Source organism: Chlamydotis macqueenii, chromosome 1, assembly GCF_036417535.1.
Source record: "Chlamydotis macqueenii isolate bChlMac1 chromosome 1, bChlMac1.mat, whole genome shotgun sequence".
In the NCBI taxonomy this organism is placed as follows: Eukaryota; Metazoa; Chordata; class Aves; order Otidiformes; family Otididae; genus Chlamydotis; species Chlamydotis macqueenii.
Window position 1 is genome coordinate 36,209,756 of NC_141556.1, and position 13,833 is coordinate 36,223,588.

The 13,833-nt window shown below is 41.7% G+C and overlaps 1 protein-coding gene across 1 annotated transcript in view; it reads right to left on the reverse strand.

The window, feature by feature from the left end:
• PPM1H (protein phosphatase, Mg2+/Mn2+ dependent 1H) overlaps positions 1-13,833 on the reverse strand; it is a 142,311-nt gene that overhangs the window by 36,980 nt on the left and 91,498 nt on the right. The window contains exon 5 of the mRNA XM_086748598.1: positions 4,515-4,599. Within this exon, the coding sequence (XP_086604724.1) occupies positions 4,515-4,599 (85 nt within the window). The remainder of the gene's footprint in view (positions 1-4,514; positions 4,600-13,833) is intronic.

Consider the following 13,833-nt stretch of genomic DNA (forward strand, 5'->3'; position numbering starts at 1 on the left):
GGCTCTTCTCCCTCTCCAATCAAACTGTTCTGGGCAGCAGAACCAGAAAATAAGTTAAAAGCAGTGCTTTAAAAGTCTACACATCTTTCAAGTAGATATACAAGCAGGCATCACAAAATCCCCTCAAGTGATCAAATGAGAAACAAAAACGGTAAGTGAACTGACTACCAGAATTTCATCTGTGATGAGACACCACCATATTTTTCATTTTTTCATTTGTCTAGTCTCAATTTCCAAGAACCAGAGATCACAAATACCATTCAGAGAACTTAAAATTTAATAAAAAGAGTGACTATCAAACATATTCTATATTCTTATGAAAAATGAGTGAGGTATGTTCAGACAACATCGTTGTTCTGTTATGGAAGTGGAATATTTTCCATCATTTTTCTTTCAGAAGCTATTACAGTTTTTTGGCATAGAGCTGGCATAGTCTGCATCATGTTTCTGGTACTCTGCCATTTTATGGTGTATTTTGTGGCTGGATGTATTACATTCAACATTAGTTATTTAAAATGGAGTCCATGCAAGGAAATATTAGTCACGTTTCTTTCAAATTTACTTCCTGCTGTGTTTTCTGGTGATCAGCAAAGCAAACATGAAATTAAGATAAACCTGGACTTACACACTAATGTGCCAGCTAATTAGGTGGCAGGGAACACTGCATGTATCTTCTCATACTTCAACAAGGCCTGCTGATGCCTTTTCCAGCTCCTCTAGTATGCGCTGCTCTGGGACATCACTAGCACTTGCGGTTTTATTGCATCCTGTGTTATTTTCAGAGTTGCTGTTTTCCCCTACATCAACTATATCTTACAACTTTATCCTTTTATCATATTGTGCCATTTTCTCCAATAGGATATTCTACTATACGGGACTACTGCTCACAACGGCATGTACAGCACAATGCATTCAGAAGTTTTGCAAATTACTCAGCCATTATCATATGGACATGTTTAAGCCAAACAGAGATTAAAACTAAAGGAGGTGGTCATAGAAGGAAAGAGGGAAGTGGAAGACAAATCTTTCCCTGGATTGGTTTCTCCTCTTATGAAAGGCCAGGACCCTTTCCATAAAACCACACATCTCTTACCACAGCATTGTGCAATGTGTCAGATGGCCAAAGCAATCCTATGCTGGGTGATGCGGGGAGCCACAAACTGTAAGAGAACTGAGAACGCGTCTGACTTGTAACTGAAGCACTGAACTGACAGTTAGGAGATCTAGGTTCATTTCCTCTTCAGGCTTGGGTTACCAAAGCATCCTTCAGCAGATAAGTTAGTGTCCCTTAATCCTCACTTGAACAATGAAACAAGAATAAGTCCTCTTTGAACCCACGCTTGCCTGAACTCATGAACCTTTGTTTGATGCCAAACACAAAGAGCATCCACATCTCACTGCCACTGATGGCCATTCAGTCTCTACTAAGTAGTAAAGCCTGCCCTGGTAGCAGCAGCACACCATCTTTCGTCTGAGCTGTGAACTTTTGGGGCACTGTCTGGCCTACATGCATGGACACAGTATGCAGCAACACCATGCTGACCTCACATGACATCTTCAAAGTGTAACTTTGATAACTAATAGAAACACACTCATCTGCAATACACTCATACATCATTCATTTTAAACACATTTTCCAAGGGAGTAAGTAACAAAATCTATGCCATTTACTGTTGTAATTTAGACTATCATGACCAAAATTAGTAGTCTCATCAGAAGATGAAAGGAAAATTGCCTCTGGCAGTCGTTGCCTGCACAACTGCTGAAGGTACCAGAACAGTTCCCAGTCAATACTAGATTTTGTTCTCCCTCAAGATACACCAATACGGGAAGCCAGGGCTTTCCTGGAGTAGGCACTGTGTGAGCTCTCCTAACACAGTGCTGAAAAGACAGACCGAAAAATTAAAAAGGAGGCTCATGAATGCCTGTCAGTGGAATGGAAGCAGTATGGTGCACTGAACCTCTACAGAAGCTGAAGGACCAAGGAAATAATGGTGCAAGGCTTTCACACCTTACATCTTAAGAAGTGCTCTCTGACTGAAGGATTGATTGCCTTCTGCAATACTCTCATAAGTCCTCTGACACAGAAGTCTGCCTCTGCCCGAAATGTGGAGCTGTATGCTGTCCTTCTCCTGCATAAAAAGGAGGTGCAGGTGGAGATGAAGGGATGACCATGCTCAGAGATGTTCAAAAGTCAGAACGTCTAGGTAGTCAACTTGATCTTTTGAAGTTGCCATGCCAGGGGCCTATACCCAAGGCCACTCTTGGATACATGGCAGTAAACCTGCATTCAAATGGGAGCTGGATAAGGAAAACATTTGCTTCCTCCCACTTCCAGTTACCTCACCACCACTAGCTAAAGCACAGTTTTGTCTAAGACTAGGTTGGAGGACTTCATATAGAGCTGCTCACATGATCTCAACAACTCACTACCTTGCAGATTTCTTTGCACATGGAAATTAGGGCCCAGAAAACAAGGCGCGAATACAGAAGATGACAGTTAAGCTAAATCAATGTCTGGTGTGGCTGAAGAAATCAATAGGCACTAAAGGCAGAAGAAAGCTCCTTCGTCCTGACAGATCTAACAGTGCCTACTGCACAGGGAGCCAATGCTCAGTAGCCTGCAGGCTGTAAATCTATACCCTCCCTTTGCCTGTACAGTGACTTCCCCACAGTGAACAGTATCTGCATTTACCAAGTAAAATATTAATGCTAAAAAGATTAAGTTATTTTCTTCCTATTGTGCAGAAAGAGCAGTGCAACATGCTTTAAACAAAGAAACTCAGCTTTAACTGCATATAAGAAAAATTCAAAGTAAGTAACTTCCAAATAAGAACAGTAGAAGAGATGTTGATGGTGCCATAGACTGATAGCAGAACCTAAGGACAGCCAAAGTGAGTAAGGAGAATTATTTGGCATCTAATCAGCAAGTCAGATGCAATCTTTGAAGTGTAATGTTTATGCCAACCTGGTAAGAAATTTGGGGTCATCTTTTTTTTTTTTTTAAACACTAGAGTAAAAATGTTATTTATGGAATGCTATGTTTGAAATTATCTCTAATTTTGTTTCACGCTCTTGCTTTCTTGTATGTATTTTCTTTGAACACGATACTCATAGCTCTGGCATATTTGTTACATATAGAATTAAAATAAACAAACAAAGGTAAAGGAATTTTCCAAAGGAAAGAGCAGAAATGCTTTTCAGATCAGCTGCTGTTTTCAAATGTAAAGCAGAAAGGACATCAAAAGAGAAAAAAATCCCTTGTAGGCAATGCTTTATCTCGTATTTCCTACAAAAGTAGCAGACTCCTTAGATACTGAAGATACCTTTTATTCTAAACGCAAACAAATTATTTTAAATGTAACTGAACTGTAAATATTTATTAGGCCTCTTTTCCATTTGGTTCTCTGAATAGAAATACTCTCAAAGCAGTATCTCCTCTGAAATTTTCAGCTTCAAGCTGGTGAACCTGCCTAAAAATCAAACGTGACAATTGCGGAAACATTTACAATTTTGCATTAAAACCTTCCACCCCCACCTTCAACCACTGGCATTTTGCCTAGTTTCAAACGACAGTGATTGGGCCAGGCTGAAGATAAAAGACACCTTAAGAACACGGAATACCACTAGCCTTGGCCTGTACCACCTCACATCAGGCAAAGCTGACTTCAGCCTGCCTTGGCTTATGCTTAGATTTCTAGGAGGAAAAAGCAGAAGACTAGAAGAAGCAGAAAAGAAACCTCCCGTCCATGTTAGGAACGGCATTTGGATAAACAGCCCAATCAATTTTAACCAACTGATCTGACTATTGATGAAAACCTTAAAAAGTAACAGGATTGTTTTCATGAAAAATAAGAAGATGCATTTTGACTTATGTTTCTTGGGCAGCTTACCAGCCAGCGTGACTTTGTGTATAACATCCCACATCTCCTCAGCTAGTCACTCAGTCTCAGCTTTATGGGTGCCACTACATTAAATAAAACTAGCCTTTGTTTACCCATCCTATCCTGCAGCTACTAAAGCTCACTGAGATCACCTCAAAGTCAGATATGTTTTCCCTGACTGAGATATGGGCATACTACTAGAGCAAATGAATTAAACCCTGCAATATTGTTCACACTCAAAGAGCAGTCCGTGGTATTTTATACTGTCATACAGTAAACACCGAGATAGATTGAAATACCTCTGTGGCTTGTTAGCTCTATGTCTGAGCTCTCATTATCCATCACCAATGAGCTGCTGAAGGCCTGCAGCTGAACAAGGTACACAGGCACAGCCATACTAATCAATGGCTTTCACAGAAGAGATAAGACTTCTTTCATTGGGATTTGCACCACCAGGCTTTTCTCCACATTTACGGATGGCTAAAAGACATACAGGGTCAGTGCCTGTGTTCAGCAGACATGTGGTCCTTCACTGAGCCACAGGAACTCAGTGGCAAATGTCTGAACCTCAGATATTACCGGGCAATGCTTGCCATCAGCAGCATCTGATTTGGTCCTCAGGTCTCTTACCAGATACTGGAGTCGCTGGCGTTCAGTCTCTGGTGTGAATTCTGAAGACATTGGAATGACTTCCCCATTTCGAATTATTATAGCCCTGTAAGAGTAATAAAGCATCATCAGTAGTGAAAAAAAAAAACCACAAACAACCACAGGGTACAGTCACACTCTTATTCTCTTCAGAGTCACAGTAAAATAAAGCCATTTCTTTTCTACTGAAGTTGTCAGCAGAGCAGGATAATAATTCCTGCCCTGCATCCTTTAGGCTGGATAACAAAGTATATTTGTATATGCCAAGTTCATTTCAGAGCTCACAAAAACATCCAAGCAACAAAGGCAAGAGTTATTTCAGTTGATGTCTACAGGGTATCCTTATTAAGTGAAATGCAGACACCCAGAGGAGATGCTGCAGAATCACTGATTGTAGAATGACTCTTTGCAGGTTTTAATCCCAGTTGTGGCTGACACTGTCTAAACTACTGGCTTCAAATGACTCATGCAAGCACTTTCCAATTATTGATTGGTCATATGTCATGTCAGAACGTTTATACTCCAACAGCAAATGGAAATGGCAAAGCAAATCCTGTTTAACACAAATTTAACTAGTTACCTGCCAAAAGACAACAGGTAATGGAATGACTATAGATCAGCTCGGAGATTTCACATATGTTTCTGCAAACAGCAAAGAGGAAATTGTCTCAAACACCTGCCTGTTGCCTCTTAACAATCTGCCATGCTGCATGCAAAATATGGTCTGATTCTTCCCTGGAGTAATGCCACTGGCTGAAATACAGTCACAAGAGGGAATAATTTACCCAGTATTCCTACTGCATTCTGTGGTCATGTATTCACTCCCAGAACTGCGCTCTTTTATCCTTCCATAATTTACACAGCTCTGTAAGTACAGTAATGCTTGGCGCTTTTGAAGAGTTGGAAGAACTATGTATCATCCAAAAGATTTTAATGTCTGTTTTGGGGCTGTCTCTCAGCCATCAGCAGATTAATTCAGTGTTTGGATAGCAACAATGTACCAGCTCTCCTCTTGAATTTGCACAGAGTTTGGCACAGATAAAACAAGCAACTATCAACTGGATTCCAGTTTCTATATGTTTTAAATAGTCTCCTTTCTGTGATCTTTTGATCCTGTTGATGTGATATTTGCACACTAGCTTACTTCTCTAGATAATTTGATCAATTTGCTGGCACTGCTTCTACAGCAGGTACTCTGATGGCACTGCAATGCAACCAACAAATACGGTAGGCACATGAACGCTGAAAACATAACCTCTAAATTCAAAACACAGGTATTTTGAGAAAAATCAGCCTGGGTGCAAACCAGCCTTGTAAAATTAGTGGCACTGGATAACTTCTCAAGTCTTCAGGATATGATATTGGACTAAAATTGTCTCTGAATGATCATCCACTATTGCTAGCATGCAAAAGGAAGGACTATTATCAAAGAGGAAAGGGACTGTTTACATTTCTGAGATTCACGTAGCAAAGAACAGACAAGGTACAGTGCGGCATCACAATGGGAGAGTGGGAAAAGGCTCTAGTGATGAGGGGAAAACAGCTCTGCTTTGACAGATAACAAATTTACTGCTCCTGGACTTCCAGCACTCCCTTGCAAATCATCCTACATAGAAACTAGAGGTTGCAAGAGTGCAACCTACATACTGAAGGCTCCCACAGGCCTTCCACTGCTACAACTAAAACCAATATTGTGTGCTTGAAACGAGACAGACACAGTGGTTGTAATCACTAATTTCTTAAGAGAATTTGTGCAGAATTTTTGATGGAATTTTTTCCCCTTTATGGGATCTGAATACATGACAGGCTTACAAAAATGCTGGGCAATTAAGAGTAATAAACGTTTGCCAAAAATTTCCTTTTGGATTTCCAAGACAGTCATTTAAAAATGAATTAAGAACTCTACCACCTCTTCTCTGCAACAACACCTTTGCTTTTATTTTTGCAATTCCTAAGGTATTCGGCTTTGAACCAGACTCATTTACTCAAAGACAGGGATAGTTTTTATAACCTTTTCATATGTAATTTGACTCACTTGAGTAGGCCTCCATTTAAGGGGACTGTGGGTTTAGTACAGAGTAAGTACTCTGGCAACAGTCTAGACTGGACTGATCAAAGGAGCTGATCAGACACTAACCGAATTTTACACACTAGTTTAAGAGAGTCATAATGGATCTACTGATCTTGCACTTGTCTGAAAGACCTAATATAAAAACATACACTGATATAACTGCTAGCATGTCAGGCTAATTTTTTAATTATCCTTTGCTTCCCCTTTAATCACAATTTCACAGAAAAATCCATATTTTAAAGACCACTCAGACCAGTCTGGGGTTCACCTTCTTTCTTCTTTGTGCACACTGACATACTTCCTATATACGTTATTAGCTATCATTCTCACTTCTATGGGTAGAATTGGGCCCTGAGGGACTCACATCATATAAAAAGCAATTCAGAGGCGAGTGGGTCAACCTTTCATGGCTCAACTTATTTTCACTAGAAATTGCAGCCACCTGGGATGAAAAGCACAACCCAGCACAAAGAAAACCTTTGGAGGCGGGGAATTAAAGCAATGCTGTTGATACTTGATAAAATAGAGCCTCAGTTTTACATTTTTCATTAACGTTTTCAGCAGTTGGACTTTATTCAACTTGAAAGTTACAGCTGCTCATAAGAGTCAAATGATGTGATCCGAGGAATTAGACAGCTCTAGATATGAGTAACGGGAGGGACACAGACATACATATACAGGTCACCGGTCTGAATTCAACTCTGGTGGGCTCATTATCCTCTTACCAGGCACTTTACCTTTCCGCACCAGCTGCTTAGCCGTTTCATGGCAGCGAAGGGTATTTCTGAGAGCATAAGTGACAAAAACGGACACATTTGCTGGCCATCTCACTGGAGAAGCTGGGTGCGAAAACCTAGCCCAGGAGCCACCCTGTTTGGTGGGATTTTCCCCTGTGATTGAAAAGGTGCCGAATCAGGCCCTAATTGGGTTTGGAGACTGAACTGCCCTCTCCGTGACCTCGCAGTGACAGAGCTGCCAAGCACCGACTGAAGGCTTTTCCCACCGAGTAACCTCCAGAGCCCTGAATTCAACAGCCCAAAGTCAATAACTGCTCATGGGGAGGGAGCCTGCCTGACGCGGCAGCCGCAAACAGCCCAGCAACTGCTTTTAGAGACCCACTCCATACGGTCCTGCAGGACAATTCATTTTAACTTTACGCTTTCTAATGGACTAAGCAGCAACACAGCGTTACGTGAGCATTACTGCTTCTGCTGTGCATGAAAGATGCATGTATGCAATGAAATAGTGCTCTGAAAGCATTTAGCTCCCCATGCATTGTGGAAATATGAATGTATTATTTTATTCCTATTAAACTGTCACAAATAGCCACATAGGAAACCACATAGAAGAACTCAAAGAGATGCAGTGCCCAGAGAGCATCTGATTCTGCCATGTTTAATAGTGACATTTTATTTTCAGCCACACTGGTGAAATACATTATAGCAGAGCCATAGGGCGAGCCTGCCAAAGGCAGACAGATGATTCATGTTCGCAGGGAACAAGTATGCCAACACTAACCAAACATTCTCTGATGACAAGGTTGCTTCAGACTCACACCAATCATTAATTTCTATCACCAATGAAGCAGTAATTAGAAAACAAAAGGTTTTTTTGGTAGGATAGGAAATCGGGAGTCACAGATCTGCAGCTCCCTTGGTGCACTGCCTTCTATGCTCTATCATATGATGATATGCACGCAATATCATCCACAGTGAGCAAACAAAGAGGAGAAACTACTCGTAAGTCTTGAGGTCAAGGAGGCCGTTAAGTCACTTATTTTGATCCCTACTAAAAACAAACTACAGATTTCCCTGAGTCCTCTCCCCTCTTTTGAACCCAGCTACCTTACTTCCCACTCACATGAACTACAGGATCGGACTTGCCCTTGTGTTTCACAGAAATGTGCTCTGCACAACAAAGAAAGTAGGTTCACTAATCCAGAGCTGGTAAATATTCACAGAAAACAGGAATATACTGAGAAAAAAAAAAGTCCCCAAAACACAAATGAAGTAGCCTAAAATGGAAGAAACAAGAATCTGATTTTATATCTCTCCTACTGCCACTTCACTGAGTTTTTCTGATCCAGAGAAGCCATGCCCTGAATAACTAAGTGTGGAACAAGTGATGTGCCAGTGCCTTAGTGCATAAGGCAGGACTAGCAGTCACAGTAAATCCTGCAGCAAGCTACGTCCACTCAGTCACACGCAAATGAAAAGAAACACCAGGAGCTTAAAAGGCTGCATGTAAATCTACAGAAAATACTAGCTTTATCTTTTGGATTGATGTAACTGTGTAGTCCATGATGATCAGATAAATGATATTTCAGCATTCACACAGAACCTTAAGTATATCACTATTTTCTATATCCACATTCAATACTTTAAAACTGTATTTGGTGCTTTAGCACACACTCCCTTTTAAAATATGTGGTGAATGAAGCAACAAAAGGGTAAAAATCTGCCACTGTTGTACTGCTGCTCTCACACTCAGCAGGTAGCAACAACACTGGCTTAGGAAAAATACCAATATATCAATTGCTTTTGCATTTTTAATATGGATAAAACAGCCACCCCTCCTTGAATCAAGCACGGTTTGTTTTTTCCTTTTTTTTTTTTCCCCCCTCTCCTTTTATGGAGAACACAATCAGCTGAGAATTGCATGGCATCCTTTCTGAGTTTCTTATGAGAAACAAACAGAGGGAAACTCATACATTTTAGAGGAAGCTATTGTTGGTTACTCTCACTTAATCATACAGAGAAAGAAATACTTTATTGAACAAGGTCAAAAGTGTAATTTCACTGTTGTCAGGGGTCTATTGGGATTCTGGTGTTCAAAACAAAGAGGCATCTCCTACTGTTAGGAGTATTCAGGGGACACCTTGATTCCATTACACACTTTTTCAGCCAAAAATGATTTGAAATGCAACATTAAACTGCACATTTCTACAACAAAGAATAAAAATCTCGTAAAGGTGACAAAGAGAGACCGTTCGGAAAACCCTTTTTGACAGTGTATATCAATTCCAAGCCACAGGGAGGATGTATCCATTTTGTCGAAAGGTGTTAAGCATTGTGGATTTGGTACAGATGAAGCAGAAGTGTCTGGCCTGTCTGAAGAGGTATTAGAAATGTGTCAATGGAAAAGAAAGAGGGATTAAACTGACAGAAAGAATAAGGCAGAGTTTTATTACATTCAAAGGGGAATCAAGCAGCAGATTTTAATTAGGTGTGTCACAAAATAGCTGAGGAAAAAAGAAGTAAATCCTAGAACTATGGATTCCGTCTAGATGGGTACTTGTTTACTATGGTAACTAAATGCATATATTTAAAGAAGCCAAGGAAGAGCAATGCTAATGTCTGGTGAGCTTCAAACCAGTTTTGTTTATTTACCTTTTCATAATTGCTAAGAAGTAAAAGAAGTGACTATGAAAAGATTTTAAAAAAATGTTTCTCTCCTCTCTAAATGAAGTACTAGAGCTTACAGCCATTACAATTACTGATGACTTTTAATACATTCAGCCCTGGCACTCTGGCTTCACTTATTATGAACTGAATTACTCTCCCTTAGCCCCACACAGACTCATTTCTCAGTGTTGCTTTAGAAGCCAGGTGAACAAACACCTCACTGCACCGGCAATAATCGTGGAACATAGTGAAAAGCCTTTAAATTATTTCCTTAATTTTACGAATTAAGGCAGGCTGGGAATAGTGAAACAAAGCATTATACGAAGTTTAGCTGGCATTAAAACAGGTCCCAGCGATGACATATCCATCACCATAAAACTCAGAGGTGAAAGCTGCAATGCTCAGCAACACCAATGGAAAAATACCCTGGCTGCCTCCCACCCGTAATACCCAAAGGATGTTTCAAAAATGCCCCAACTCCTACGTGGCATTGCTACCAAGAAGAAAACAAACAACAAATCGAGAAGGAGGTAAAGCCAAAGAAAATTGCCTCTGTCCTCATTTTCCATCTACTGCCACTCAACAGTCCTGCCACCCTGGTTTCTTTACATTTTTCAGCACAAACATCAGGGTGTCCACAGAAATACTGTGACAGAATAGAAACACTGGATCATTTTTCTTTCAGCTGAACAAAGACAACGTTAAGAAGGAATGCTCTCTCCCTTCCTGTGGCTTTTCCTGTGACAATGTAGTCTCGTGTATGCCGTGGTTAAAGTAGGCTGCTTGGACGCATTCATTCATCACCTGAGGGAACTTCAGCTCCCTCAAGCCAATAAAAGGTGCGAGAACTCACTTTGGTGAAGTATTGCACAAAGGTTGGGTTAAAGTAATTTCCTACAGGACTGTGCTTCGGCATTTCCTGCAGGAACAACGAAGAACTCTTCCAAACTTCTGCTAAGGCCTTTTGCAGACTGCCAGCCACCTTGGCTGCTCTGAGGGTTAACATCTCAGCAGCACAACCACCAAGTACAGCCCTGCTCCGTCAGGACACCGATCACTGCCAAGTACAGCCCTGCTCCAGCAGGACACCAACCAGACATACCCAAGTATTTCATTCAAGGGCCTGTTTTCATGTCCTCACACCAGCACAGAGCCAAGTGTGCTACACCTCCTCTGTGGCAACATGAAAACCTCGTCTTGCCTTTGAAAAGAACTAGGGAAAGAAATGATGAAATTCAGTCCCTGCAAGAAACCTTGAAAGCCACCTTTCAGAGGCACCCACAAGCACGTGAGCTGTTCCTGTGCACATACATGTAGAGCTTTACATTGTTTTCAGGTACCTGACTCATTCATATTTACATTTCTAATGCTTAGTGATTCCTGCGAAGAAGGCCTCTGGGCAAAATGAGGCTGCTGATATTCTCTAAAGCCACTATTCTGGTGGTCCGTTTTTACTAAATGAATTGTATTATTTTTAATAAAGGATCACAACTGGGCAAGGAGAAGCTGTTTGCAAAGAAAAATAATATTCATAGATTTCCACGGAAGGGCTTACTTCTTATCCACACTAGCACCTGAGACAGCCAGCATCTTCCCTACTGCCACCAAAAATAATAAAAATCTGAAATTTTAGAACTGATCTCACATTCCATCCCATGTATTCAACTAACAACTTAGTAAGAAGCAGTTAAAGGGATTTTCTTTTCCTGGCGGCCTCCCTCTGCCCTATATATTGCATCCAACGGTGAGAAGCGCTTGGCTGTCACCAGCACTGTAACTAAATTACTTCAGTTGTTTCTGCATCACTACTCACTCTAGAGTTTTAAAGTAAATATAATACTGAGCTTGCAGGTTGTCTAAAGAGGAGATGGCTTGGAGAAGACACATTGTCTGATGATTTTTGACCTCAGGAGCTGCATATGCTTCTAGTTCTCAGTGCCTCTTTGGCAGGCTGCAGCTCCTCTCCCATGGATTCTGCGGTGAATTCCCTGCTCTAGTTCAGCCCCTCAAGTGTATTGCTTATCTGATGCAATCTAAGTACGGAATTATTATTAGCAGTTGGCTTATTATTAGCAGTTGGCTTTATTAAGAGTGTTTCATTTCAGGGCTAATTATACTTTTCTTTTTCTGTATTCCCACCCCATCACTAATGGGATGGCACTGGCCATCTGTATGCAATTTGTTTGTTTAATCAGGAGAGTAACTTTTGCTATTGAACCAGTGGTGACTTTATCTATACTCTTCTAGTATTGTCTACTCTGGTTCCAGTAGCCAATGAACTAAACTAAAATGATATGTAATTAACTGTGTGTACTTTCCTGTTGGTTTACATCTGAACCCACCGATCTGTCAGAAAGGACTTCAGCTGGCAGCTAGGAAGCTATTACAAGTCAGTTTATAGTAAGTTTATAGCGACACTGCTAACACACAAAACTGCCTGCCATCAGTTCCAGCATCCTTAGGTTGGAGATTTGCTGCCCTCACAGGATTCATTTTGCTCCTGATGATTTCAGTGTATTCTTCATTTGAACACAGCTAAATCCAGAGTTGCAACGATGATACACCACCATGTTTCTGTATCACAGCTGAACAACATGCCACCAATTACTCAGGCCGTGCCAGGGAAATGAACAAAGAAGTGCAGTCACATCTGTGGCCAGCTCTGAGCCTCAGGACTGGTATCTGTGGAATCAAAGTCTTTTTCCCTGCTGTCCAGGATATCACATTCATCTCCAGGACGAGTTACTATGGCAACTAAACCTGGGCTTAGCAGATGAAGGCACTGCTGTGCAAGTCAGTGTTTATTTTGCCAGTAATATGGCTCAGATATGGCTGACCACGTAAGATGGAAGAAGCACGGATTTTTCCCCCTCCCTGCTCTTCACTGTCTTATCATTGAGGAAGTCAGAATGACTTTTAGCACCTAAAGAATCACATCCACTTTGATCTCAGCTTTTCTGCTTAATTCAGTGTCAGTTGCAGGATACTGGAACAAGTTGGACTGAGAAGTAAAAGCAGAATGAAAGTCACACTCTCTACTCGCTCTGCATCAGTGAATTTTTACCCAAGGTCTGCTTCAGTCACTCACACAGAAGTGACAAGGGAAGCCCTCGCTAAAAGCCCCAGGAGCAGGGCTCGAGCTGCATTGCATAGCTGCTGCTGAAACAGAATGGCCTGAGCTGCCTGGCAAGCTCACTGAATTCACAGGATGAGAAAAGCTTTCCAACACAGTAAGGACCACAGCAGACTTGAGACATTCACCAAGAAAGCCTGGGGTGCTCCTCCTGGCCCTCCTCCCATAGTACAGATGGGAGCTAGAGGTCCAAGGTGCCCGGCCTGCTTGGCATGCCTTGGCCCTGGCCCTGTAACATTGGACTGAAGAACCCGCAAGTCTCTTTGTGGTCAGCTACAAAGGCACAGAGTAAAAAGATGGTTTTGAGCTCAATGCACTACACAGAGACCTGGATTCTGGTCCAGGGACAAGCAACAGACATCATCTACCTGGACTTGTGTCAAAAGCTTTTGACACTGTCCCGCATGACATCCTTCTCTCTAAACTAGAGAGACATGGGTTTGATGGACGGACCACTCGGTGGATAAGGAGTTGGCTGGATGGCCGCACTCAGAGAGTGGTGATTAACGGCTCAATGTCCATGTGGAGACCGGTCACGAGTGGCGTCCCTCAGGGGTCTGTGTTGGGCCCGGCCCTGTTCAACATCTTTGTCCGCGACATGGCCAGTGGGATAGAGTGCACCCTCAGCAAGTTTGCCGATGACACCAAGTTGTGTGGTGCTGTTGACACACTGGAAGGGAGGGATGCCATCCA